The sequence below is a fragment of the Adelges cooleyi genome, unplaced genomic scaffold (genome assembly GCF_023614345.1).
Source record: "Adelges cooleyi isolate 19-005CV unplaced genomic scaffold, UGA_ACOO_1.1 ACOO_flye_CR_arks_rails_tigmint_CR_PRNA_574, whole genome shotgun sequence".
Classification (NCBI taxonomy): domain Eukaryota; kingdom Metazoa; phylum Arthropoda; class Insecta; order Hemiptera; family Adelgidae; genus Adelges; species Adelges cooleyi.
This window is the reverse complement of record NW_026096268.1, coordinates 11,345,060-11,373,001: the sequence shown is the minus strand read 5'-3', so window position 1 is coordinate 11,373,001 and position 27,942 is coordinate 11,345,060. Positions and strand designations below refer to the sequence as shown.

General features: G+C 30.0%; 5 protein-coding genes across 9 annotated transcripts; 2 read left to right on the top strand and 3 right to left on the bottom strand.

Moving 5' to 3' along the window:
* Window positions 1-8: 8 nt before the first annotated feature.
* On the top strand, window positions 9-15,997 carry LOC126842715 (DNA polymerase epsilon catalytic subunit 1). The gene is made up of 29 exons (XM_050579828.1): window positions 9-247; window positions 326-458; window positions 531-749; window positions 821-1,050; window positions 1,385-1,707; window positions 1,771-2,008; window positions 2,784-3,030; window positions 7,379-7,931; window positions 8,013-8,454; window positions 8,534-8,771; window positions 9,300-9,502; window positions 9,589-9,739; window positions 9,908-10,306; window positions 10,368-10,670; window positions 11,218-11,651; window positions 11,726-11,927; window positions 12,000-12,172; window positions 12,246-12,412; window positions 12,546-12,885; window positions 12,963-13,102; window positions 13,297-13,507; window positions 13,586-13,670; window positions 13,746-13,949; window positions 14,175-14,309; window positions 14,378-14,640; window positions 14,710-14,839; window positions 14,908-15,119; window positions 15,216-15,348; window positions 15,441-15,997. Exons 1-29 carry the CDS (start codon window positions 192-194, stop codon window positions 15,600-15,602), a joined length of 6,726 nt encoding a protein of 2,241 aa, XP_050435785.1. The 5' UTR covers window positions 9-191; the 3' UTR covers window positions 15,603-15,997.
* LOC126842717 (LIRP-like) lies at window positions 3,051-5,667 on the bottom strand. Its single transcript, XM_050579831.1, has 3 exons — window positions 5,508-5,667; window positions 5,178-5,343; window positions 3,051-3,299 (listed from the first exon to the last, which is right to left on the bottom strand). Exons 2-3 carry the CDS (start codon window positions 5,335-5,337, stop codon window positions 3,106-3,108), a joined length of 354 nt encoding a protein of 117 aa, XP_050435788.1. The 5' UTR covers window positions 5,338-5,343; window positions 5,508-5,667; the 3' UTR covers window positions 3,051-3,105.
* LOC126842716 (uncharacterized) lies at window positions 15,472-17,453 on the bottom strand. 2 transcript variants are annotated; one of them, XM_050579829.1, is made up of 7 exons: window positions 17,318-17,332; window positions 16,843-16,959; window positions 16,575-16,754; window positions 16,384-16,497; window positions 16,176-16,307; window positions 15,952-16,094; window positions 15,472-15,868 (listed from the first exon to the last, which is right to left on the bottom strand). In XM_050579829.1, the coding sequence occupies exons 2-7, from the start codon at window positions 16,918-16,920 to the stop codon at window positions 15,700-15,702; spliced, it is 816 nt and encodes a 271-aa protein (XP_050435786.1). In that variant the 5' UTR covers window positions 16,921-16,959; window positions 17,318-17,332; the 3' UTR covers window positions 15,472-15,699. The 2 variants fall into 2 exon arrangements, with proteins under 2 accessions (XP_050435786.1, XP_050435787.1); XM_050579830.1 differs by lacking the exon at window positions 16,843-16,959 and having other exon boundaries at window positions 17,318-17,453.
* Window positions 17,454-17,979: 526 nt separating this feature from the next.
* On the bottom strand, window positions 17,980-19,918 carry LOC126843088 (uncharacterized). Of its 4 annotated transcripts, none has more exons than XM_050580403.1 (5): window positions 19,677-19,918; window positions 19,426-19,500; window positions 18,949-19,109; window positions 18,303-18,715; window positions 17,980-18,242 (listed from the first exon to the last, which is right to left on the bottom strand). In XM_050580403.1, the coding sequence occupies exons 2-5, from the start codon at window positions 19,493-19,495 to the stop codon at window positions 18,020-18,022; spliced, it is 867 nt and encodes a 288-aa protein (XP_050436360.1). In that variant the 5' UTR covers window positions 19,496-19,500; window positions 19,677-19,918; the 3' UTR covers window positions 17,980-18,019. The 4 variants fall into 4 exon arrangements, with proteins under 4 accessions (XP_050436360.1, XP_050436359.1, XP_050436361.1 ...); XM_050580402.1 differs by having other exon boundaries at window positions 19,426-19,578; window positions 19,677-19,917; XM_050580404.1 differs by lacking the exon at window positions 19,677-19,918 and adding an exon at window positions 19,613-19,631.
* Window positions 19,919-23,856: 3,938 nt separating this feature from the next.
* LOC126843095 (condensin-2 complex subunit H2-like) lies at window positions 23,857-27,430 on the top strand. The gene is given in 15 exon segments (XM_050580413.1): window positions 23,857-24,241; window positions 24,315-24,430; window positions 24,495-24,658; window positions 24,723-24,871; window positions 24,969-25,128; window positions 25,193-25,304; window positions 25,399-25,523; window positions 25,594-25,735; window positions 25,844-26,015; window positions 26,177-26,200; window positions 26,347-26,385; window positions 26,452-26,600; window positions 26,696-26,801; window positions 26,804-26,907; window positions 26,984-27,430. Coding segments are annotated over 15 exon segments (1,782 nt in total). The 5' UTR covers window positions 23,857-24,159; the 3' UTR covers window positions 27,122-27,430.
* The last annotated feature ends 512 nt before the right edge of the window (window positions 27,431-27,942 follow it).

The window sequence follows — 27,942 nt, the reverse complement described above, 5'->3', positions numbered from 1 at the left end:
GAGAAATCTTTTCAGTTTTCTGTTTTTACTTTTTAATTACTTGATTTTTATACTAATTGCCAATTCCTTTTTGAAGTTTTTCCATTTTCCTGAATTGAAAAATTATTTTAAGATATTTTTTATCGCTCAAATTCAATATTTTTCTATAATTTATATTTGTGTTTTATGGTTTCTTTGTGTTTGTAACCAATATGTGTGCTGCTAATACAGGACGTTTTGTAAAACCACCGGAGAAGTCTTTTTTCAAGTAATTAATCCAAGACATTACTGTACATCAATGATACATTTTTAAATATTATACTGTTTTAATAATTATTATTTTTAGCCAATTTAAAGAAGATTCAAATGACGTTCGACTTAAGCAATCAATAGAAAACGATTTAATAGATAATAAATATGGTTTTATACGAGTTAAAGATTATCAAGAACACACGGGCTACCTCATTAACATGCACAGTGTAAGAAAGGAATTTTGAATTTATTGTTTTAAATTGTTCACTGTATTTATTTGAGAAAATCAAATGTTTCAGACGGAGATTGTCGATGAAGACAAACGTTTGGTTGCTGCTGTTGATTATTACTTTATTAAAGATGATGGATCTCGTTTCCGAGTCACACAACCTTTTCAACCATATTTCTATCTATTAGCCAAAAAAGAATATATACAAGAAGTAGTTGCATATATTAGTAAAAAATTTGCTGGCAGTTTTACTAGTATTGAAACTGTTATGAAAGAAGATTTAGATATGGTAAAACTAATTCAGTACTGAAATTGCATATGAAAATTTTATTTGGTTATAATAAATTTAGTTATTTTCAGCCAAACCATTTGATAGGTTTAAAACAAAGATATATAAAAATGGCATTTGCTACAGTTACTGAAATGAATAAAGTACGCCAATCCATTATGCCATCAGTGCGCAAAAATCGTTTAGCACGAAAAAATAATTCCTATTATACAGAAATGTTGACAGAATCTTTAGCAAACTTATCAGAGGTGGCTTCAACTAAAAAACAAGTCGACCATATGGAAAATATTATTGATATCAGGTTATATATTGTTTTTAGAGATATTAAATACTTACAGATGCATGCTATAAATGGGAATTTTAGAGTTGATTTTTAAGAAAGTTTTTTAATTAGAAAATTGAATATTGAATCCAGCTGTGAAACACTCGTTTCTCCATCTTCAACATTTTCTTTTTTAATTTATTTGTTTTCATCTTACTGTCAAGTAACTTTTTTATAGTCGAGTTGATTTATTTAATGTGACTAGTTACCTTTTTTTCACTTTATTTTTTAAGTATGCATTTCCCTAATTTTGTAAGCGTCTCCTAATTTGACCTAATGGACCTAATAAATATGTATTTAATTACGATTCTAGAGAATATGACGTTGTCTATCACAATCGGGTATCGACAGACTTGAAAATATTTACTGGATTATGGTATACAGTCCAATGTCGTGGACCCTACAACCAAGCTACTTTTACACGTCGAGACGACATCATTGACAGACCGGATATGATCGTTTTGGCTTATGATATCGAGACGACTAAACTCCCATTGAAATTTCCTGACGCAAATACTGATCAAATTATGATGATCTCATATATGATTGACGGTCAGGGGTATTTAATCAACAACCGTGAAATAATATCTGCCGACGTCGACGATTTTGAGTACACACCAACACCTGAGTATGAAGGTAATAATTTAAAACTCTGTTACTATTATAATATGTTTTATTACATATTTTGCTTTTGCTTAGGATTATTTACTGTATTTAATGAAGCTGACGAGGCAGCAGTTTTAAATCGATTTTTTGAACATATAATGGACGTTCGGCCACATATAATAGTCACATACAATGGTGACTTTTTCGATTGGCCATTTGTGGAAACTCGAGCCGCTATACATGATATGAATATGGCCCAAGAAATAGGATTTGCGAAAAATTCAGCAGGTGTTTACGCCAGTCGACCTGCTATGCATATGGACTGTTTATGGTATTTCATAAAAATTTTACATTAGCTATAACTATTAACATTTAACAGTAAAACAATCAAATATTAAAATTTTTATCTAGTGCATTATCATGGCCTTATAAATGATTAATAACCTTGGAAATGTTTAAACAGTTTTATATATGAGTGATGCGTTTTGATTTTTGTGCTCTTATATGGGATAGATAATTTATTTATTGTAGACTTCTTAGCATTTGAAATACGAATGCATTATTTTTGGCGTTTTCTTAAGGTAACATCACATAGCCTAAATTTCAGATGTAAATCTAGCTATTTCTTAAACGGTCATCTTCCTTATAGTTTTTGTATAGTTTGAAATTTCAAAAACTTTTAGAAAACATTATTATATACCGTATGTTGTCAGTTTTTGTTAATATCTATAGAAGCATAACTTTTATTAATTGTTTAAAATTAACTTGTTTTGTTTAAAATGTTTTTAAATAAATTAATAACATTAATTTTACTACAGTACCAAAAAAAAAAAAATGATTTATAACAATGTTTTGTAAGTGTCAAAATTAAAAAAAATATTTTATTCGATTTTATGACCGCTACAGACAAAATAGTATGGTAAATGATGAAAATAGATCCTATTATAGTCAATAAAAAAAGTATTCAACCCAAAAAGGGTTTTTATTATTGTACTGATTAAACTACTTTAAAATAAACTACTCTTTTTCTTCAGTAAAACTTTTGTCCGTTGCGCAAATTTTTTTATTTTAATATTATATTATAATTATTATTTAATTTGTTGTAGTTGGGTAAAACGAGATTCTTATCTACCAGTTGGATCGCAAAATTTAAAAGCTGTGGCTAAAGCTAAACTTCGATACGATCCTGTCGAGCTTGATCCTGAAGATATGTGTCGACTTGCAACGGATGAGCCTCAAGTACTATGTAACTATTCAGTCTCGGATGCTGTTGCTACTTACTATTTATATATGAAATATGTACATCCTTTCATTTTTGCCTTGTGCACTATTATACCGATGGAGCCCGATGAGGTAAGCAAACAAATTGAAAATACTTAATAATAATTAAAATTTTATTTAGCACTCAAAAATTCGTAACACTAATTCTTAATTTGAGTTTTGACAGTAGCTTTTAATTTCAGACATATCACAAGGTTTAATGCAGCATTCTTCGATAATCTTATTATTTTTAGAGGTAGGCTGTTTGTATGTAATAAACGACATTGCATCCCTCTTAGAACGGAATGGGTAGTAAATTTCATTGTAGTCTTCAAGTTCTTTATAATCCCACATATCTGAATCTGTTTCACAATAAATACAATTTGTTTACATAGATAAAATAATAATTTTCTCATGAATAAGTATTCAAATGAAAATTACAATTGTTTTGCATTGTAAGAGATAACCATAGTCCTATGTCTGTCTTGTGCACGCAAAGCATCGTGAAAATACATACATTTTTGGAGAGTTATGGATAAAAAAACAACGTTGATAAAATTTCCTAGCAATTTACATGGGCGAAAAAAATATTTGAAGCAAATAATAACAGTTACAATATTTGCAAAAACATGAATTTAAAAAATCAATAACCAAAAAAAATTATTTGAAAAATCTCCTCAAACTCTTCCAATATATTATGTTTTTGCTATACTTCTTGTGATCTAGAACGAGGCAGAACATTTACTATTATCGTGTCTTATTCTATAATTTTGTTGTAATTAAGGTTTGAGTTTGGATCAAAGTTTCAGGTAATTTATTAACATCTTAACTTGGATTTTAAACGGGGATCCTGTATAAATGTTATGTATTTAAAAAAAATCATAATTAGATCGACAGTTTGGTAATTTATAAAATTGTCAATAAGAAATAATAAGAAATGCATGCCTACTTTACTTGGATACTTTCCCTATGTGAGTTTAGTGTTTGCCTACAAAACTCTAGTTTAGAAAAAAGTCTTATGTCAAAAATTAAAAAGGTGCAATTTCGTACCACTCACAATACTCGGTAGTTACTATTTAGACAATGAAATGTTTATATTTTTTAGACCGTGTAAATCTTAAAAAAGAAAAAAAAACAGTAGGATACCCAACTTATATTCTTACATTATAATTATGTCTCAAGTGTAACACAAACAAGTACTTGTTAACTAATGGTTATCACAATGGATAAAATCGTCATTTCTTTTCATTCTCAAAAAATGTCGACAATCTTTTACTATAAATTATGCCTTTTGAAAATAATTATTGTTTGCGCTGGTTATTTATTAAAAAGCAATATTTAGCATCAAATTTTGATTGTGTTAAAGCGTGTACAATTTTGTAACCGTTTTAGTGGTGCAAAATGATTTTAAATGGGAAAAAGCCCTGACGGTTCTTGTAAAGTAATTGGGTGTTGATATTTTTTTGAGATGGCTGGACTTTGTAATGGTAATCATTTCTAAATGAACTTTCTTACTCACATCTATGTAACTTTTAATAGAAAACAACAAAGATCTTATAGGCGCATTGAACTCTGTTTTTTTTAACTATGAGCAATTAACTTGAACAATTTGTAATTTGTCAAATGTTTCTTTGAAAACTGGTGATGAAATAAACGATTTTTCTTTAATCAATGATTAATAATGCGTCCTGCGGTGAAAGTGTTATTTTTTTGAAAAAAACAAAACATTGAAACCCTACTGACAAAGCTTTAATATAACTTTGAATATCAAATTACAATTTTATGGTGAATACATTACACAGTACATCATGATTTTTCAATAACAAGAATCCACAGCAGGCATAACATTTTCTAGCCAGTCTGGTCATTATTTAAATCGGCTCCAAAACTTGTAAAAACGCCATTTCGTGGTGTTAAGAACAATTGCAAAGTTGTGATTATTTTTTCTGTGCGTTGTTTACAGATTTAGAAGAAATTTAAATAATAGTTAGACGTGCTATAAAAATCTTGGCCAACTTCGAAAAAAAAAATCAACGTATTTTGGATTGTGTTACAGAAAGTTAAATTTTACTGTACAGTGTAATCGCTAGACTTATTTGTGTTTGTACTTAATCTCAACCTTGCACATCTTAACCACGCGAAACCCTCCACACTGGTCGATGCAAGTGTCGTTTAAGATGTACATTGTATCTTTATGTGTAAGTATAGATATGAGATATTATGCACGCATCGAAACTCACCTAATTGATTTCTTTTTGATTTTTCGTTGTATTGCCCGTGACACAGCGTACTTAATACGTCTGCTAGCCGAGAGCCGCAATATTGCAACCTTTGGTTGGCCGATACGATTTTGAAAATTAACACCACCGATAGCAAACTCAAGTATAAAGAGATTTTCATCTTGCTCTAGAAATGTGTCAAAAAAAAAAAAAAAACATAATAGTGCACGGTGACTCGACAATAGAACAATAATTATAAACAATTTGACAGAAATACAAGTACAACAGTTTTACGTGTAATTCCACTTATACTGTACTCGTATATGTCTACTATTGATACTATATACATACCTCCGGTGCTTAAGTCGACTTGCGGTTACTGTTGAACCGGCGGAATGACTTGGCCGAGTGTGCCCTATCCTATTTTATAGAGAATCTCGGCTGCTCTTGGCGGACACTGCGTAGGAGTTGGGTGGATGTGGGAGATGATCTTGTAACTGTCAGTTAACACGTGCACACACACATCAGATGATGTTAGGACGACGACAGGGCGAGGGTGAAGATGATGTATTAATATTTATAAGCCGCACGTTAGTAATTTGTTTTTGATTGACGGTCCGAATAATGTTAAGTTTTCATAACCCAATTATTGACTAACCGACCAACAGTAGTGGGTAAATTACTTTTAATAGCATGTCACAAAGGATGCGTCCTCCGTCATGATGCAATTTACGTCACGGCTTTACATTAACGAAAATCAAAACGTTTTTGACAATTCCGATACCAATTATACAATATACACTTGAAGCTACACGATTTTTCGCAAAAAAAAAAAAAAAACGAACCGGTTTTGACAATTTTTGCTGCTCAGATATTTCCATAAAGTCGTGACTTTTTCATTACACTCGCATGGACAAGCTGGACTATATTGATTTACCGCCCAACAGAATCCTACTTGCAAGAAAACAATAATTAATAATCTGCCTTTTAGCCTCCATAAAAGAGATGTTAAATCTTAAAACAAAACAAAAAAAAAAAATTTTGAAATCGCTCGGTAGACAACTTGTGAAAGTGACTCGGTGCTTTAGTCTTAATTTGTATATTTGTAACTGGGGGTTTTCCGTTCTCTGAACGAAGGTGAAATTATCTTTTTCAGTTATGTTTTTCTTACAGTTTTCGTCCAGTTCAATCAAGACATAATATCCTAATAAAATAAAATACAATATTATTCTTTATTAATTGTAGTACAGACTTTCAAAATCACTGTTTACTCAATCAGTTATAAATCGCATTTAAAAATAGAACTAGAGCGTAACAGTCTCTATGGCAGTCTGCCTGACAAACTGGTTGTGAAAGTGACACAGTGTAGTTTTCATACATTTTTTGTATTCTAATTTTGATTTCTGGTTTTTGCCTCTTAATTATAATTTCAATGTTACGGGGTTTTGGGTTTGGAATAAAATTCTTAAACCAAAATTAGTTTTATTTGGGTTTCCGGTTAGTTCCATTCCTTTTCACGATCAATATTACCTGGCCCTCCCAATTATTCCTTCTCTATAAATTTCGCCAATGGGACCTTTTCAAATTCAAGGACAGTAGTACTTTCCTTACCCAGTCCGCCTCTGAACATTTAGTGTACACCCTTATCAGACTGTTAATAAAAATTAGATAAAATCGCTCTTCTCCTTAGAAAATAATATGTAATTTACACTAATCCGAAATCTGTTTTGACTTTCTCATACAATATTTATTTTTAATAAGTTATATTTCTTTGTTTGATAAAAATGAAAGTTTTGATAAAAAATTACATTTGTAGAAGTCGCTTTATGGCGTATCTGTTTGATGGATCTAAACTTTATTTGTACTCTTATAGCTTACTACTGTCTCTATGGTTGCCAAAAGACCGATTTGAAATTAAGAATTAGTAAATTCAGATTAATTTTAGTTAGATTTATTGGAAAAACAATACAAATTAATAATATAAACCCTTAAAACACAATATAAAAAAACCCTAGATTTTACTAATTGTTTTACTGATTTAGTTAGATGTTAGATAGATTTTACTGATTGTTTGACTATTAATTATTATGAACTTTTTGTTAGTTATCCAGGTATTATTTCTTTTATTTACTTCTCATTTCTCAGTGTTTTTAGTTATGATATCCACGAACTTTTTATAAAACATTGACATATTATGAGTTTTTTTATGACATTTTCCATAGGTTTTACGAAAAGGGTCTGGTACATTATGTGAAAGTCTTTTGATGGTCGAAGCATTCCACGTGAACATAATATTTCCGAATAAACAGGAACAAGAACTCAATAAACTCCACGAAGATGGTCACGTTCTGGATCAAGAAACTTATGTTGGGGGCCATGTAGAAGCGTTGGAGTCGGGTGTGTTTCGTGCTGACATCCCTTGCAGGTTTAGATTAGACCCAGCGGCATTTGAAATGCTAATAGGTAAAGCTAAAGAAGTGTTGAGATTTGCCATTGAAGAGGAAGAAAACGTCCCTTTGGATACTGTCACAAATTTAGATGAAATTTTAAAAGACGTCATTGAAAAATTAAACGTACTTAAAGAAGACCCTTATCCGTTATTAAAACCTTTAATTTATCATTTGGACGTGGGTGCCATGTATCCAAACATCATTCTTACGAATAGATTACAACCTTCGGCCATGGTCAATGAAGAAATATGTGCCGCTTGTGATTTTAATGTTCCTGGAGCTAAATGCCAAAGGAGTATGACTTGGCAATGGAGAGGAGAATTGAGTAAGTTGTTGATAAATTGTCTTTGGTATTTTTAATACCAAAAACAATTGTTTTTAATATTTAAATTAATTGTTTTGTTAGTGCCTGCGTCACGAACGGAGTATCAACGTATTCAGCAGCAATTGGAAACAGAAAAATTCCCCGGTCGATTACCCGATGATCCTCCAAGAGCTTTCCATCAACTGAATCGAGACGAAAGAGCCACGTGGGAAAAAAAACGTTTAACAGAATACTGCCGTAAAGTTTACAAAAAAACTCATGTGACAAAAATTGAAGAGCGAACAACTACTATTTGCCAGAAAGAGAATTCCTTTTATGTCGACACAGTACGGGCATTCAGAGATAGACGTTACGAATACAAGGGACTTTGCAAAGTGGCTAAGAAACAAATCTCTGAAGCCATTGCTAGCGGCGATCCAGTTGAAATCAAGTCTGCGAAAAATCGAGAAGTGTTGTACGATTCACTACAGTTGGCTCACAAGTGTATTCTTAATTCATTTTATGGATACGTCATGAGAAAAGGGTAATTCATATTTTAAAAAGTTTATTTTTTTTTTTAATTTAGCGTAAATTATTTACTTAAAAATAATAATATCTTGTAGAGCTCGCTGGCATAGTATGGAAATGGCTGGAATAGTGTGTTGCACCGGCGCTGCTATCATTACAAAGGCTCGTGAAATTATCGAAAAAGTCGGTAGACCGTTAGAATTGGACACAGACGGTATATGGTGTGTATTGCCATCAACGTTCCCAGAAAACTATACAATACAATCTACACACGCGAAAAAATCAAAATTTACTGTATCTTTTCCAAATGCAGTCTTAAACTCTATGGTTAAGGTAAGTTATTTTAATTACAAAAAAGTAATCCTAACAGAAGGGACAGAGTGGACTGAGGGTGTACCCCCTCTGGGCAATAGATCTATGGATATTTCCCTAAATATAAAACAGATATAGATAGTGCCCAACATTTTATTTGAATGATTATTTATTTAGATAATGTGATAAATAAAACATCTTTTTTAATGAATCATTTATTTTTTAAATTATTTACAATAAAGTTATTAGTTATTCGTTATTTTATTTAAATTTATTGTTATTTAATATTCAAGTAAATATAAAGCTAAGTCAATGTCATCGCCTGTCGCTAAATCTCGAGACCATAATCTTGCTGAATGAGATAACACAGTTGGTAAAAACTCATAATTTATGAGTCTTAAACAATTAATATTTATAAGTTTAACGGTTTGGTTATTTTAGTTCGCCAGCTTTTTAGATGTGTCCATTAGGTCGGGGTCTGTCCAATCTGTTTCTACTCGATAAGTTATCCAACAAAATATTTAAGAAATCTAATCGGTATATCTTTAGGAACATTTCACCAATCACATTTATCACGATCTAGTTGATCCCGAAAAGTTAACTTATAAAATGAGGAGTGAAAATTCTATATTTTTTGAAGTCGATGGGCCTTATTTAGCAATGGTGCTACCTGCTTCCAAGGAAGAAGGAAAAAAACTGAAAAAACGTTACGCAGTATTTAATTTTGATAAATCGTTAGCAGAGCTCAAAGGGTAAGAATTACTATCAAAACTTGATTGCCAAAAATATGCAATGCTTTAATTTATAATTTACTAACTTTTTATATTTTAAAATTTAGTTTTGAAGTAAAAAGGAGAGGAGAACTGCAAATAATAAAAATTTTCCAGTCATCTGTGTTTGAAGCGTTTCTGAAAGGTGATACGTTGGAAAAATGCTACGAAAGTGTTGCCACTGTTGCTGACTATTGGTTGGATGTTTTGTACTCCAAAGTAATTATGAAGTGTTAAACTTTTTATCTCTTGTACTACAAACTACAATACATAATTTTCACATGAATATTAAAATTAGACTTGAGATTTGAATATTTTTTCAAAACCTAAATGTTGTAATTAATTTCTTCTGTAGTTATTTATTATTTGGACATTTTGTGGTTGCAGGGCAAAAATATGCCAGATTCTGAATTATTTGAGCTTATATCTGAAAACCGTTCTATGAGTCGAAAACTTGAAGAGTACGGAACACAAAAATCGACATCTATATCTACAGCTAAACGTTTGGCTGAATTTTTAGGGGACCAAATGGTTAAAGACAAAGGTCTTGCTTGTCGTTTCATAATATCTAAAAAACCAGAAGGCTCGCCAGTTACGCAACGGGCAATACCACTGGCTATTTTCCAGTCTGAATTGAGTGTAAAGAGGCATTATTTAAGGAGATGGCTGAACGATAACTCTATTGAGGACATTGATATTCGTGATGTCCTCGATTGGGATTATTATATTGAACGTTTGAGCGGTACCATTCAGAAAATTATAACTATACCGGCAACGTTGCAAGGGGTAAATACAAACAATACAAATAATATGACGACTCAATGATAATTTTTTTAATTTCTTTTAGGTCACCAACCCGGTTCCAAGAGTTAAACATCCTGATTGGTTGCACAAAAAAATGTTAATGAAAGCCGACCCGATGAAACAAAAAAAAATTACAACAATGTTTCAGGCAGCGCCTATTGTTCAAGATGAAGGACCAAAACAGGTCGGAGATATAGAAGATATTGGAGAAAACATTGACAACGATCTCGTAGAAATTAGACCTAGGCCAATGGTCACAAAGAAACGTAAACGCGATCAGTCGCCCATTGACGCTAGAAACTGGAAAGAAGCTTTAGGACCTGCTCCACCAGCCACTAATGTAAAGGTTAGTATCATTCTGAAATACTTTTATTATTCCTAAACATTTACTTACTTACTATTTAGATAAAAAAATTATCTCTATTATTTTTTTAATTTAAAGATAAAATAATATTTACCCCAATAATAGGATACAACTTCTGGTTGATAGAGTTGCTAATCGAGTAAATCAGTTTAGTGGCTCATAGGTTGCAGAAAAATAGACAAAAAAAACCACATTGTTAAAATATGTTTTTCTCATCTTTAAATTATAGCTTAAATTACTATTATGAATACTAGTAATCTAGTAAAACATTTAAAGAGAAGGAATGAAATTAACGAAATTAAACTTGTTTTTTATAGTAAAAAATTAAAAAACTAAAAAATTACTTGATTTTGTGTATTAAATTATTTGAATAATTGTTATATTTTTATTAGTTTTTCAAATATTTTTTTTGGAAATTGATCCTACCCAAAACTGTACTTACCTTATTTACTCCAAAATAAAACCCAACATTAGATGTGTTTTGAACATTTTAGTACAATCTAGAATTGATATATTTTTTAAAAATTAGGATTGGATAGTATATCAGAAGAAAAAATGGAATTGGCAACTCATGATGAAAGCCAAAATGATAATTGGAGGAAATGATAGTAAACGTATGCGAGACAATAATTTGCAAATGTCAAAGGGACGTGCTGGTACATTAGGTGGTTTCTTAAGACGAGCACAACACACTTTATTGAGTCAACCCTGGCAAGTAATACAAGTATGTCAGTCCAATGAATTGGGTGTATTAAAAATTTGGGCGATGGTTGGCGATGAATTACACAACATCAGAATGAATGTACCTAGAGTATTTTATGTGAATAAAAGACATCCTCTGTCGAACGATACTGATGAAGATGTTAGTTGGACTAAAGTGAATATGGTATTGCCAAGAGCTAGACCAATGATGAACTTATATCGGTACACTGAAAACGAAAAAGATTTCATTGAAACAAAAGAGTGAGTTAAAATTAATTTGTAAACTTTACAATAAATATATACTACTTATTTATTTAATTATTTTTTTGTCTTAGTAATTTTATTTGTGACCTATCCAAACCTGATATCGAGGGAATTTACGAAACTAAAATCAAACCAGAACTAAGAGCTTTGTTAAATCTGGGTTGTGTTTGTTCTGTTACGTTGGAAGCAGCTAAAAAATTGGCAGCGTTGCCAGATGTTGGTAGTTTTTCTTTAGAGCAGATGAAACAAGCATCTCATAAATACCTAACAAATGTAAGTTTTCATTTTTTTTATTCTACCCAATATACAGACTTAGTATAATCATTACTCCCTCATACCTTTTAGAGTTCAATGAAAGAAATATTTTTCTACTCCAACAAAGCACCAACGGGGACACGAGCCATGTATGCTTTATTTTTGACACCTAATAAAAAAGCTTTTGTATGGGTCACCGATACGGTTCGTACTAATCGGATGGCTAATTTGAACACTTTATACAATAAGGAACGCAGTACCAAGTTAGTGTTATAGATTTCATGTCGATTTACTACAATTATTACATTATTAAATGTGTACAAATTTGTTGTTAAGACTTTCTCGAGGTCATGACGAATCAAGTCTTCCTCCATCTGATATTACTTTTGAGGTTCGAATAGAAACTGAAGAAAGGCAAGTATACAGGCAAATCCATAGAGCACTCCAAGCTTACAGAGATGAAAAACGTGGGCCTACAATGCTTCTACTTCAGTCACAAATTGGTAAAATATAAACAAACATAATTTTTTTTAATTCCGATCAAGACCTATTTTACTCTAACCCACTGTGTTAGTTTTTTTATTTATTACAAATGTAAACTTATAGGAGTTTAATTTATTTATATTTTCTTCACAGATAACCAGGTTTTAATATCTAACATTCCAATAATGACCGAATTCCCCATCGTTACGTTGCATGTACAAGACACAACTAGCTCAATATATGCTCAATTGGAATGGCAACGTTTCGGTTGTAGCTTAATTGTCAATCATTTTTTAAACAGTCCAGAAAACATGAAAATTATGCTGGAACAGTGTAGATACTTGCAAATACCACTTGGAAACTTGCCGACTGACGTTACACTATTTGCTTCGGATATTTTCTTTGCTAGGCATTTGATGAAACATAATTTTGTACTATGGATTTCAGAAACTGACAAACCAGATTTGGGTGGACGTGAAACAGACGACAATAGGTAACTAATATGTAAATTTTAATAATACTAGTCGATCTAAATAGAATTTTTTTTTTTTAATTTCAAATCTTTTGTAGAATGTTAATGGATTTAGAAGAGAGTTCTAGCATGCTCGTGAATAACGAAGGTTGTTACACTTCTTATTGTATTGAGCTCGAAATTGATGCTTTGCCAGTTACGACATTATTGCAGTCTCATCATATTCATGATTTTGAAGGTATATTTAAAATGTAACAATTTTTAAAGTATATTTATGAACACACATAAATGTGATGATGTTGACGGTCAAAGACTAGTCGTGAAGTATGAAACACTTAACAACTTTCTCTTCCTCGGGGGCAATGATGTTTCTTAAAGACATAAATTATAAAAACAATAGTATTTAATTATATAACTGTTACGATTTATTAGGTACAAGTACTGGTGTTGCGTTTGATCAAATACCTCAAGCTTCGCTCGAAGAAATTATGGATGGCGGAACATACATCAACCCTACTTATGATGAAATGGCGTTATGTTCAGCTGCATTCCGGGTATTACGTTCTATGGTAAATGTCTGGTTTCGCGACGTAGTGTTACATCATAATCCATACGCGGATTTTCAAATGGTACATTTTTACAGGTAATTAAAAACGGAAATGATTTCTCTGTATATTTATTAGTTATTTATTTAATGACTTACTTATATATTGCTCTGCAGATGGCTTAGATCGCCAAATGCACTTTTGTATGATCCAGCTTTACGCAAGACGCTGTATAGTCTTATGAGAAAACTATTTATGCAGGTAAGTACAATAAAATAAAACACAATATATCTAATGTTTATTTCCAAATAATAAATCATTTTTTTTTCCTTTTAGCTGATTGCAGAGTTCAAAAGACTTGGTTCTACTATCGTGTTTGCTAATTTCAATAAAATTGTCATATGTACAAAAAAAAAATCTCTCGAAGATGCCATATTTTATGTACGCTACGTTGTACAAAATATAACCAACAAAGAATTATTCCACAGTTTGCAAATATCAATAGGACCTTGTTGGGAATATTTAATGTGGCTTGATTTGGTAAGCTCATACATTAATACTTAAATATCATTACAATTAACTATACGTTATAGTATTATTATTTTATCGCAACTATGTTAAATGTTTTTATTAATTTAAAACATTTTTGTGTAAAGATTACTCGAATTTAATTTATAGAATGGTCTTGTACCCTGATATGTTAACTGACTGATATATATTTAAAAATAATTTTCTATTTGCTGATTTAAATTATTTATTATTTAGTGGAATTATTCTGGAGTAAAGGCTAAATTATCGCAACAACTAAAACAAGCTATGGGAGATATTATTGATATGGCAAATGAAGACGTTGAGCATTTATTGAAGGAACATGATGTCTCCAGACAAGATGTTGAAGAAGTAATTTTTGTAATTTCAAATATAATGAAATGAAATGAAATTTGATGGTTACTGACAATTGTTTTTAGGTAGGCATAGAAATGAATTGGAACATTTCTGAATTCCTACCTAACGTATGTCATTCACGAAAACATTTTGAAGAGACAATTGCTGTTTACATGAGTTCCATTTACAAACACATGAAATCAATTGACTCTGTTACAATGAAACGTATTTCAGAATCTTTATCACAAGTTACCCAAAGTAATATGTTGGGTGTCGCTTCTTGTGAACAAATTGCAGAGTACGCTCGAAGTGTAATCTCAGACGACCTGACAACTAAATTGTTTACGTGAGTGAAAACTAATCTGAATTAACTATCAGTCTTCATTATTTTTTCTAATTTTATTATTTTATAAAGGATCACACAAAAGATACACAAAAAATACCCAGTGCTGGGTACTGAACATCACAATACCTTGTCTCCGTTTTTACAAAACAGAGGAAAACATTTAAATCCAGCCCTTCAATTTGTCAAAACTGTTTGTAAAGTAAGTTCGCTTGCTTTCGTTTAACTTAATATTACTTACATAATTTTTGTTAATTATAAAAATAATAGGTACTCTCACTGGATCACGGAATTGAAGATGATGTTATGAAACTTAGAAGAAATCTTTTGCGGTTAATTGGCATCGGTGATTTTAGTGATGAAGCCGAGTGGAGTGATCCTTGTTTGTCATGGACATTGCCAGAAGTAATTTGTAAAGGTTGTAACCACTGTAGAGACATTGATCTTTGTAAAGACTCGCATCGCAGCGTCGTAGAAGGAAAGTAAGGACTCAATAAATATTTCAATAATTACTAATATTGCAGTACTTATTGTTTTTTATTTGATTATTATTGTAATCTACTCAAATTTGTGTTTAGAAAAACATGGACGTGTCCGAATTGCAGCACTCATTACGATAATTCTCTAATCGAGCATTATTTAATTGACGCTCTCAGTAGAAAAGCAATGGCTTACACTTTGCAAGATTTACAATGTGCAACATGTGCACAGGTACTACTTTTTTCTGTACAAATTTAACAATTATTATTAATTTGAGTATATTGATTATTTTTTTTTTTTTTTTTATATATATATATATATAGATAAAAATGGAAAATCTTAATGCATACTGTTCGTGTGCTGGTAGTTATACAACAGTAATACCAAGAAAAGATATTATGTCATATTTAAAGACCTTTAAAGCAATTGCAGACTACTATGATATGCCGATGTTGAATCAAGTGTTAAAACAGTATCTAGATTGAGGCAGATATGTTACCAGTTGTAATCACAAACGAGTGTTTTTTTTAACTGTATTAACTTTTAGTTTTTATATAATTATGTATTAATCAATTTCTATTATTAGCCACTGATTTTTGAGTACTCGGTTGTATACATCCCGGGTATGGAAAATATTTGAGCCAATGTCGGATTTGGTGAAACTGATATTGGCATTCCGACTGTATCTTCAAGATTTATTAAAGTGTTGATTGGTATTTTGTACGAAGCTGATGTCTCTGTTTTATGGGCACTATATGAAATATAATATTGTACTATACATTTTTTTATTTATTTTATTAAAAATTATACATATATATAATTAACATTAATTACTTGTAAGGTACATTCTTCTTTGTAGTTGGTAGTAAACGAATGGTATTTTGGCGATTAAATATTGGTTCGGTATAAAATGATTCATATTCAGGTAAAACTTGTTTGTGTTTTGACATTTTTGAGTTTAACTGTTGTGTTATAACCTAAACATTTTTTTTATAATGTCCAGATAACGTTAATATAATAAGTTACGTTCTTAATCATAGAAAATAATTAATATTTACTGGATTCAAATTGACAAATGACAATTTTTGAGTGCTCACGTACGGGTCCAGTAATCGAATCAAACTATGTTCACTAGTTTTTGGTGTTTGCATTGCAACAATCTCCTTCCGGATAGCTGGCTTTAGCTTAAACTACACATTAATTTGTTTATACATCAATAGTACTAAATCATGCGTAAGTGACTGATGTAGTTTTTATTTTTCTTACACAACTCGTTGGTTTTGGTGTTTTTATAACATGCGACATCATTTCTGGTCGAATGTATTTATCACAGTATTCGGTCGGCGGCATGTTTATGGGTTTGGAAGGCTCTGACCACAACTGTCATCAAACTATTACTTTATCCGAGCTACATATATAATTCTGTTGTAACAATAGAAGTCAATAATTTTACAAACCTTTTCCCATTGAGGCATCATGTAATCTTGCTTGTTGAAATTTACTCTCGTAGGTCTTTGAATCGGATCCATGGTATCCGATTTGTAGGTATAATTAACATTTGTCGACGTATCATAGTTCCAATGTTTTAAATTGGGAGTGTTGGGTAACGATTCTTTATTGGGATCCAAAGGTGTTGCCTAAAATTCGGTTAAACGGGCATTTTTTAATTGGCCTATTACTTAAAATCATCAATGTAATTCATACATAACTGATTATTTCTCTTACTTTAGGTTCAAACGTTATCATGGGTATATATTTATGGGCTACGTTGTAAGATGTATTGTACATTTCTTTTACATCCATTATAGTATTTTTTTTTTACTTTGTTAATCCACAACAACACTGTAAAATGAGAACTTAAACCACCATTGACTAAATGTTTGTTGATTCAAAAATTTTTTTTTATATTTCTTCCTTATGGTGTTACTAGGCTTCAAACAAATGTTATGTTTATTAATGTAGAGTAGTTTTTAATACCTACCAATTTTAGTATTACTAAAATATAAAATAAATGTCAACTCTCGTTGAACACGAGACAAAGTTAGATGAAAAAATATAACTTATTTAATGGTTTTCAATAATTGACTTTATTATTAGTAATATCTGAAATAACTAATATAGTATTAGCATTGTTGGTCAATTTTTTTGTACATTTTAATGTTGTATGTTTGGTTTCTATGGTAATATATGTTGTTATTACCTGCATATTTTAATGTATGATTATTATACACTTTAGCAGTTCATACTTAATTGCCAGTTGTCTAGTAGGTTTTTAAGTAATATGGCTAGATTTTATGGTAATGTCCAGTAATATATTATTGCACTGTCTTGTAGAATATATTTCATTCTTACTGGTCTCAAATTATTTGTATATTAATATTAAGTTTGTATATTAATATTCGTGTATTAAGTCAAATTATTATATAGAACAACCAATAATTTTCTATTTTAAATAATCAAATATTTTGTTTGATTATATTTGACTGTTTCAAAAAATCTGTTATTTTAAATTAAAAAAATCAAGCGAAATTGAAAACTTATTTAAATACTAATTCATCCAAATAAAAATAAAATTGTATGCAAAATTTTAAATAAATATATATAATATTTGCATTTTTATTTAAATTATTATGCGTAGTCTAAATTTAACTTTTAAGGATTTAAGTTTTGCATTTGACACAAAGTTATCAAAAAGATTTTCCTAACTATAGAAATTATCATTTTGTTATAATATTTCCCAAATAATACGTTCCAAAGTAAGATATTAGGAATTTACAGGTATTTGAATTTAAATGTTAAATTTAGTAATTATATTTTATCCATAAATTTGAATCTTACTATTTAAACTAACGTGTACAAAAATTAACTAGAACAATTTTATTAATAATAAAAACAAATACAATTATTCAACTTTTAGTTTTTTACATTTATTCGTAACTTTGCTTTTATGTTTATGAAGCAAATGTGCCTTTCGAACTTGCTTTCCTGGTCTTTTTCTTTTTTTAACTGTATTATCTTTAAAATTGGGTCTTTTTCTTTTTTTGACGTTATCTTTAAAATCAGGTCTTCTACTCATAACTGCACCAGGCATAGGTACTAATTCTTGAACAGATTCATCAGAGTCACTAAAATAATATTTATTATTAATTTAATAAATATATATTAATTATTGTAATTAATATTACCTTAAACTGTTTTCAATAACATTGCAATCAACGCTAGTTGGTAATTCAAAATCTGACAACCATTCGGTTTTAGCCGTTCTTAACTGATTAATAATGGGTAAATATTTTTGATACAAACGGGTGTAAAAATTCTGCAACGATTTAGAAAGTATCCATACTCTGCTGACCATAGCAAGTGCAATATCCATTTCTACCCAACACTGTCCATGTTGAAATACTTTGATTATCAATTCAGCCACTCCTCTACTGAATATTTGCAGTCTTTCAATAAGCTTATAAGAAGCAAAAATTCGTGCACCTGCCCATTGGCCTAATTGTTTAGTGGGCATTCCGCCGTCTTCAAAACTTAATAACAACAATGAAATAACTTGTGGAACATTAATATGATAAAGTTTTCTAACTATTACAGTAATCTGTAAAAAAAAAAAAAAATTTTTTTGTAATAGGTTAAATAAATATTAATTAAAGGCGATAGAATTAAATAAAATGTAAACTAAACACTAGTAGTAGTACATTTCAATTGAGTTGGCATTAACTTTTCAACCAATACGCAACACTACTATATTATAAACTAAGATATATTTGTATCTAAAACAGCTATTTTAAAATAAACAACTAGGTAATTAAAATGTTTAAACTTAGTTACCTGTTTTAGGCGCCTAAAGAGTTTCTCTCCCCTGAATTTCCTTTTTACTTTAGAATACAGTCTTGAAATTAAAGCTCCTTCATCATATAATTTGTGCATGTCCCATTCAGCTTGTTTTGGCATTATGTTTTCAATATCATGTTTTATTCTAACAGATTCACCTGAAAAATATTACATTTTAATATTTTCTTAATAATAAAGATAATTAGTTTATAGTACATTTTAATAGCTAGGTACAATTATTGAGCTTCTTTTCGATTAAGTGTTACTATTGTTATAGTGTTACTACACTAACATCGTAGGTAATCAAATAGTAAATAGCAGAAAAAAATGTAGGTAAAATTATCATTATCTTTGCAATTGCTATCACATGAAACAATTTATAATATTGAAAACGAAAGTGAGTATATAAAAAGTAATTAATATAATAAACTATACTATCTCCTGAGTTTTTAATTTATTGGTAATTTATCCCACCTTTGTCAAAGGCTCGGTGACTTATTGGTATTGGCTGAGGAAGATCTATTTTATTCCAATGATTGGCCATTACATCTAAAACAATATTATATTGTCAAATAATCGAGTTGTATTACTCTTGGAGTTATATTGTTAAGTCACACATTCCAAAACCTAAATTTCAATTATTAATTATTATCCGTGTAACCTGTTACATGTTTTTGTTGAGTATTTAAAATAAAAAAATAGATATGTTGTCAATTTATAATAACCTTCAAACTTTTGCCGGTGTTTGGTGGGGGGGGGGGCTATAAAAAAGCCGAAAATATTTTAGCCGAAAATATTTGGTCCGACCATAATTTTACCGAAAATTATTTACGCCGAAAATATTTTGTTCGAACAATTTTTAAGCCGAAACATATTTACGACGAAAATTATATCTCCGAAAATATTGTAACCGATAATATTTACGCCGACCGTATTTTAGCCGACACTTCTGTTATCGGATTCATTGTGTCTGCGCAGGCGCTGAGCAACTCGTTTTGGTTTCTGCGCATTCGCGCTATTTTTCCGCCCGGTGTCCGACACTCAGTACCCGTTGCAGGCTGCGGTCGGCGCCCGGCGGTACGTTTGGATTTTTAACGTATAAAAAACTTAAAACTCGTTAAAAATCTAAAAAGTACTGTTAATAAAATCGAAAATTTATTAAGGTTATGGTGAACAATTATATTGTTTACTTTTTTTTATCAAAAAAGGTTCTAAAAAACATGTGATGCCCGAAATAATATTTTATTTTTATTTGGGTTACGTTACCTATGGTTAGGTTATTAATGGTGGGAGAGTTTATCAACTAATCGGGATATTAAAAAACAAAAACATCTTGATATGTTCGTTTATTGAAAATGCTCTGTTATGTTTTTTATTGTCTTATCTTTTGCAAATAGAGTAGATCAGCTAAATTCCTAACAAATCATTATTGACTTTACATTCATATTTGTTAATGGTTTACTATAAATAAAATTTCAAAATATTAAACATCAGTGTTCTCTAGAGCAAAATCAGTTTTTAAAACATAAATTATATAAACATAAGATACATAAAATATATCGATTTCTTAAAATTAAAAATAATACTTTAGATTTTAAACTATGGTTCTATTGATTCCTTTGAACTAATTTATCTTTATGATATTTTTATTCTTAACTGTCGAATATTATCATTATATTTATTTAATTATTGTATTGTGTATCCTAACTGTGCAAACATTGTCTCTAGTTAATTGTGATATGTTATTTTAAATTGATGTCTTAAGTATTTTAATATTGATTATTATGCTATATTGATTGGCAACCCAAATTGTTGGGCTAAAAAAGTTAGTATCTCTCTATACTTGTAAAATGTAATCGAGTAATGAGTTATACAGCGATACGAATTCTTTATCAGTTTATTTTTAAATACATTTTTCCCCGTTAAAATAATTGTAAGCAAATCTAACCAGTGTCTAGGAATTGTTGTAAAATAACCTTATTTTCACAGTAAATATAGTCTTGCTATAATCTGTAATTAGGAGTTTTTAAATTTTCAATAATTAATTTCACTGAATGTCTATACAAATTTGGTGAATTTATAGTATTAAATCACTGTATGTATTCACGCAAATCCGGGTTTTACGTTACAAATTACAGGGCAGTAGCAATACTATATGATGTAGACAACCCATAATACAACAACAAAAAATATGATTATACCAAAACATTACATACAGAACATTATAACCCTATAGTTGAAAATAGTAACATAATATTCCAAAAATACATATTTCTATAAAATTTTATGACCAAATTTCATTATTTTTCAAAGGGCATATCATTGTAAAACTTACACCTACTACCCCTTCAGCTCTGTATCAAAGCTACAATATGAAAACTTTTTATGGTGTTTATATTATATATTTTTTGCCAGGTAGGTATCATTATACTTTGTATATATACATTAACAAGGCTAACATCGTGACAAATTTATTTAAGTACCAATAACAAATGACAACTCTGTTAATACTAATAAAATATATTACAATTTTTATAAGACATTTTCAGTGTTGAGTGATGAGGGGATGGGTGTAAACTACAATTACTAATAATTCAAAATATCATGTTGCATAATTTTATTTATGAAAATAAATAATATTTATAATCATGTCAAATTGAAATAATTAAATTATAGGTATATATTAATTTATATTATAAAATCAGTCACTAGTTATTATTGCTTGTTTATCCTCTTCATCCATACATAACTTTTGTCTTCGATTTTTCGTTTGCAAAAGTTCGGATAATATCTACGAAGTCTAATGATTTTAAAAATTCACTTACGATGCTCAAAGTTCCAAGATTTTAGTATTTTAGTTTGGAGGTTATATTTTATTGATCTAAATATAATTGCAACACTATCATTATGTGGCATTAGGAATTGTTGGCAACTTTAATATGATTTTTATCTTTTTAACAATACTTTATTTTCTGCAAAGGTATTAAAATCGGAAACTGAATAGAAATAAACATAAAACTGGAATGCCATTATTTAAGACCTTAACCTAGTCATGGTAGCCTTAAATACCGGTCTAGTAATTTGAACAGAATTTAATAAAGCAACATCTATTTTTAAAAATTGCATGTTTTCAATAAAGAAGTCACATTTGAAAATCATTTTCTTCGCTTTTTTTTGCATGAAATAACTTGAGGCGGAGTCCAATACACTTGTTATGGCCCTTTTTTTATTTTTATAGTTTTGTTTAGTTGAATATTATCATTAAAAGTCAACACTAACTAAAAAAAAAATGTTCTGTAACTTCTATTACTGCGATCTCCAATCTCTTGGTTTGATACCAAATTAATCATGAAATTTCTATTCAATATAGTAGAGGATTTTATTAAATATTTATTAAGATATATTCATTAAAAATTATGTATTATATTATGTAGTATGACAATTGAATCGGTAGCAATAATTAATATTTCTTAATATAAAATATTGGCTATACTGTAACGGACTAAGCTCACTGAGCACATGCGTGATTGACCTTCTGAAGTACTTGAGCTGGTGACATCTATTATTTTTAGATAATCTAACCAAAAAGGCCTTTTTTATGAATTTAGAGGGATTCATTGATATCTGAATCGATATTATATGCCAGTGGATACAAACTAATGCAGCGTACATAAACAGTGTTAATTAAATTAAAAAACAATGTTTTGCAGTATCAGTTTTAGGTATTAGGTATAAAGTTTATCAGATAATGATTAAAAAACTGGTAAAAAAAATATGTGTTGGCTAAAATACGTTTCTGTCAAAATATTTTCGGACGATTTATTTTCGGCTAAAATACGTGTCGGCTAAAATGCGTGTCGATCAAAATATGTGTCAGCTAAAATACGGATCGGCCGATTTATTTTCGACTTAAATATTGTCGGCTACAATACTGTTCTGTTAATTGATAGTTCGGTAGAAATACAGTTCTGTTAGTTTGTGTTTCTGATCATTTATTTTTCGGCAAAAATACGGTTCTGCCGATTTATTTTCGGTGTTTTTACGCGCCCCCAAGTTTGCTTTATTATTAATATATATATATACCTACAGCAATCTCTTTTATCGTTAAATTTTTTTTTTCATTATAAGACTACTAATACAATGTTTATATTTTGTATTTGTTTATACTTAGCTGTGAAAAAGTAGTCTAAAATGACAATAACAACCCTTCACCCCACCTTCCCAATAGGTCTTGCCGCCAGACGGTTGGCGTTCGCAACCAGAATAATATAAAGCATCAGAAGTTGCCTCGTGTAAAATGACACCACAATCAAACGTTATCCAACTAGTCTAAAAAACCTAAGTATTGAATTATATATTATAAAAAAGGCACATTTGAAAAAAAATACGGTTTTTATACATTTTTAGGTAATAGAAAATTAAATAAGAATTTTACTGAAATAAAAAAAGCCAATTGGGTTTGGGGGGGCTAAATTTTTTTTTTTTACTTACTAGTAAAATATAAACTACAGTTGAGAAAACGAAAAAAAAAAAATTAGTTGAACTTTCAAGGCCTGTAAATTAAAAGTGTTTCTGCAGCTGAGTACAATACGAAACTGTCTGCATTTTATTTCTCGTTCTATCTTATATACGTTTTTTTATCTTGAATTAAATAATAAACAAATGAAAACTAATCAATACGGACTAACCATGACCATAAGGAATGTGTGTGTGTAATGGTAATTTAGTTTATCACCTAAAAATTATCTGCTTCAAAAAACTATCTACAAAAGTAACAGTAATTATATCAAACCTATGGGTTTATTTTTTGTAACGTTTGTATTATATATTATAATATATTGATTATTGACCTTTAAAAGAAATAGATACAACACAATTACAGTTAGATTGGGAAAATATGTGATTCAAACACAAACTTATTAATTTATAATTAATCAAAATAATTAATTTTACTGATTAACCAAACTTTACGGCACCGAAGACGACAACATAGTTGTCAAAATATGTATATTTGCTTTAGTTAAGTACATAATTTTTGTGAATTGGGTTTTAATAAAAAAAATTAGAATAATTTTCAACTTTGTATAAAAGATTATGTTATTGAATTAAATAAAAACTGTTTTACACTTTGCATCATTTACTAACGACAACACATTATCGATGCACATATTTTCAGAATAAAACCACTCCAAGAGCGACAAGTTGATAATGGCTGCGTTTCGTAGAAGTACTAAACGATGGGCAGACAACGAGTCGAGTACAAACAAGAACGGTCGGAAAGATCCCGAAGGTAAATAATTGCAAAAATTAATTATATATATATATATATATAATGCAAATTCATACTTATTATACGTATAAAGAATTAGCGGTGCAAAAATATCAAGACGACAGCGATTTTGACGAAGCGTTTAAAAATCTCTTACAACCAATAGAGTTGATCGCCAAGACGAACCATTACGAGTACAACCTAATCAAGGTAAAAAAATATAATAGTTTAGACGATATTTTGTTGTTGTTATTATTTTTTCCCTCCCCATTAGGAATTGGATTCGTATTTATACCATTTAAGAGAGTTTCGGGAAGGCGACTCTGTTGACTTTGTCGAAGCCGCGCTCATGTTTCAAAACATAACACTGATTTATCAAAAACGAGTCGACCACTTGGTCGATTCCATGATGAAATTAGTCAGGAAATTTCGAGCCTAGTAAGTTTTTATTAAATATATACATAATGCATATATTTTATATACTTTGTGTATATTTGTACAGTCGAGTGCACCAGAAAGATGGAGAAAACGAAGGAGGAGGGGACGATGTAGAAAACGTGGAGGGTAACAAGAGAAATAAAAAAGAAAAAAAAGTCAAGTATTATCCCACGTTTGAACCGATCAAAGGACAAATATTTGCTGAGTCGAAATGTACGTGTAAAAAAAATAATAAAAAATGCTTTTGATTTGATTAAAAAATAGTGTATCGTTTATAATATTAATTGGTCGATTGTCTTTGTTAGTCTAGTGAAAAAATTCGACTGTAAACTTATAAATCTAACGAAATTGCCGCCCGTATCTAAGATGGTGCTCAACGCCAACATAAAGGTCGACAACAAGTACAATCAAATACTACCGTATATATCTATCGGAAACGGCGAAAACATCTGAAAAAAATACGATTTTATGTGAGCGATAAAAATAAGTATAAAAAAAAAAGTTGTATACGGTCCTTTTTTTTTTTATCCACAGGGTAAATAATTGCCTGAACCGAACTTACGCGGTGAACGAAGAATTTGACTGTCCGACTAACGACGAACTGAAAAACAACCCTCCGCCCGAATTTCAAAAGAATATTCACCCGGTAATTAGTGTTATAATTAATCTGAAATTAAAAAATGTATAATAAATACAATAATTTTATTACATTTTTTTTTTTTTTTTTTGGTCTATTTCAGTTACAGAGTTTAAACGACGTCGAGATAAACGCTGACCACGACGACTCGCATGTAATGCCCGAACCTGTTGTTTTCGACCAAACTGTTGCCGACGAAATATGTGTGGCCAACGCAATGGCAATGAAGTATGCGTAATCAATAAAAAAAAAATTAGACAATTCAAATTAATTGTGTATTGTATTATTTTCCTTACAGCCCTGCAAACGTGTTGAACGTCAGTCAAATACCCGAAACCAATAAGAGCATAGACGATTGTTGGCTTGCAGTTACCGACGTCAAATCGGACATGTACAGTACGGATAAAAATGGAAATCTCAAAGTGAAATCCAAAAAAATGGTACGTGTGTTAAAAAAATTATACAATTTTCGTTAGTAAGTCGGACTACATTTTTCGTTAATAAAATTCATCGTAGCGATTTTAGTGAAACGTACTTGTTGTGTTTAGGACAACAACGACGGCATATACTTACCGACTTATGTGATTTCTGAATTATTTTTGGAAATTTTCAAATTAAAAACTGGCCTGGGAGTCGATCCTGCGTTTAGAGAATTAGTTTCAAAAGCACAAAGCATACAGAGATCGGACATTGCCAAAAAGAGACCGAAAAATACTAAAGGTACGCATGAATTGAATTTTTTTTTTATTAATAAAAATAATATACCAATAATGGTAATAAAATACCAATTTTATTCTAATGATCAATAAAGATCTTTTACATTAGTATTAGTTCTTCTAACAGTCTGTTAACAATCAAATGCAATTTTTTTTTTTTTACAGATGAAGATATAATATATAACGAAGGTAAATAAACTTAGGCCAAAATTCTGCTTTGTCATGACTACATTTGTGTCGCACGGTTACGGATAATGTTTTAGACTAATATGTTATTTTTCGACTCGTTACGAGTTTTGTTCATTACTTATGCAATGTTATATTTGTCATTTCAGATCACAATGAAGATTTATACGACAATTTATTGAACGGTGGTAAAATTTGTGTTTTTATTTTTTTAATAAGATAATTATTTCTTACTTAACATTTGTGTTTTTTAGGCGGTTTCGAAGGTTTCTACGACATAGTCGACAACGAAAACAACGGGGAACCAGACTTACAAGAACCCGACGTAGCGGTTGAAGATTTCCAGACGTACAAAAAAAACATTGAAGATATGAAAAAACACGAGCAAAATCAAATTGAACATGTATGAAGAAAAAAAATTGATTTAATGTGACAAGAATGGAAAACACAATGTATAATATTTACTAATATTGTGTGAAACGGCTTTTGATTGTTTAGATGAACGAACAACTGGAAATGCGAAAACGCGTGCAAGCTTGGCACGATAATCTGCGACCGATTTTGGAAGACGAAGAGAGGAGGACCGCGTTCGACATACACGAATACTCGACTGTTTCGAAGAAAAAGGAGTGAAGAAATCGTTTGAGCAACTAGTTTCTGGACTGATGCAGGGCGAAGTGGCTAGATATTTTTTATCTTCTTTAATGCTGGTAAATTATATATATATATATACATGTGACTTAACTAATAATGTTTGTTTTTAATTTAAATATTTAAATTCTGCAGGCCAATACGTATAACTTGAGCATAACGAAACCCACCGACGATCCTTTGACCGTCGGCTTGATGGACATAGAACTACTTAAAAAAGAAAGACATCACGAAGAACTCCAAGTCAATATTGGAAACCAAGTAAATCAATGAGCGATAAACCGAACTAGTGTTTGGTCGAATTGTTTGTGTACACTGCCGGTTCTTGTAAACATTTTTTTTTTTTTTTTTTACATATGTATTATATTTATTAATATTTACATATCAAGAATACCTTTCAGATAATTATTGTCAGAAATTGTCATATAATTATAATTCTGTGAGTTTTACAATTTACTTTTGATATAAAAAGACAAAAAATGTACTTAAGCATACATTTTTGACGATTGTGTGTATATATTATGTATTATATAAGAAAAAAACAACACTTGAACGTAAAAGCCATACATGAATCATTTTATAAGTTACAACTTTGAGTAAATACAATTGATATTGTTACCAATATAATAAATATTTTTTAATAATTAGTTATTATATTATTAGTTTTCGATCCCATCGACGACGACGAGAAACCATTGTGATCAAATACACTGGGTGGTTCTTTAAAAATCCCTTTACAAGTTGAATTTAGTTGTAGCAATTGTTAAAAAAACATCCTGTTTGAAGAGGAATTGGACTTGCAATAGTTCATAAAAAGTAATTTGTAATTGAATATTAATTACCAACTATTAAATAATTTAGATATTGCTCACCACTGGATATATTTCTCGAACTGAAATAAACTATTACACTGAATACTCGATTAAAAAAAGGTTCATAAATATGTTAACCGCTTTGTTCTCGTGTGTAATCTTGCCAACTTTTTCAATCTCCAATTTTAGTAATTGTTCACAAGTAAAAGATTTTTTTTTTTAAACGTATTTTATCGGAATGTTATGTTATCCGAAAGTTTTGACGAGTGTCAAATAATAATA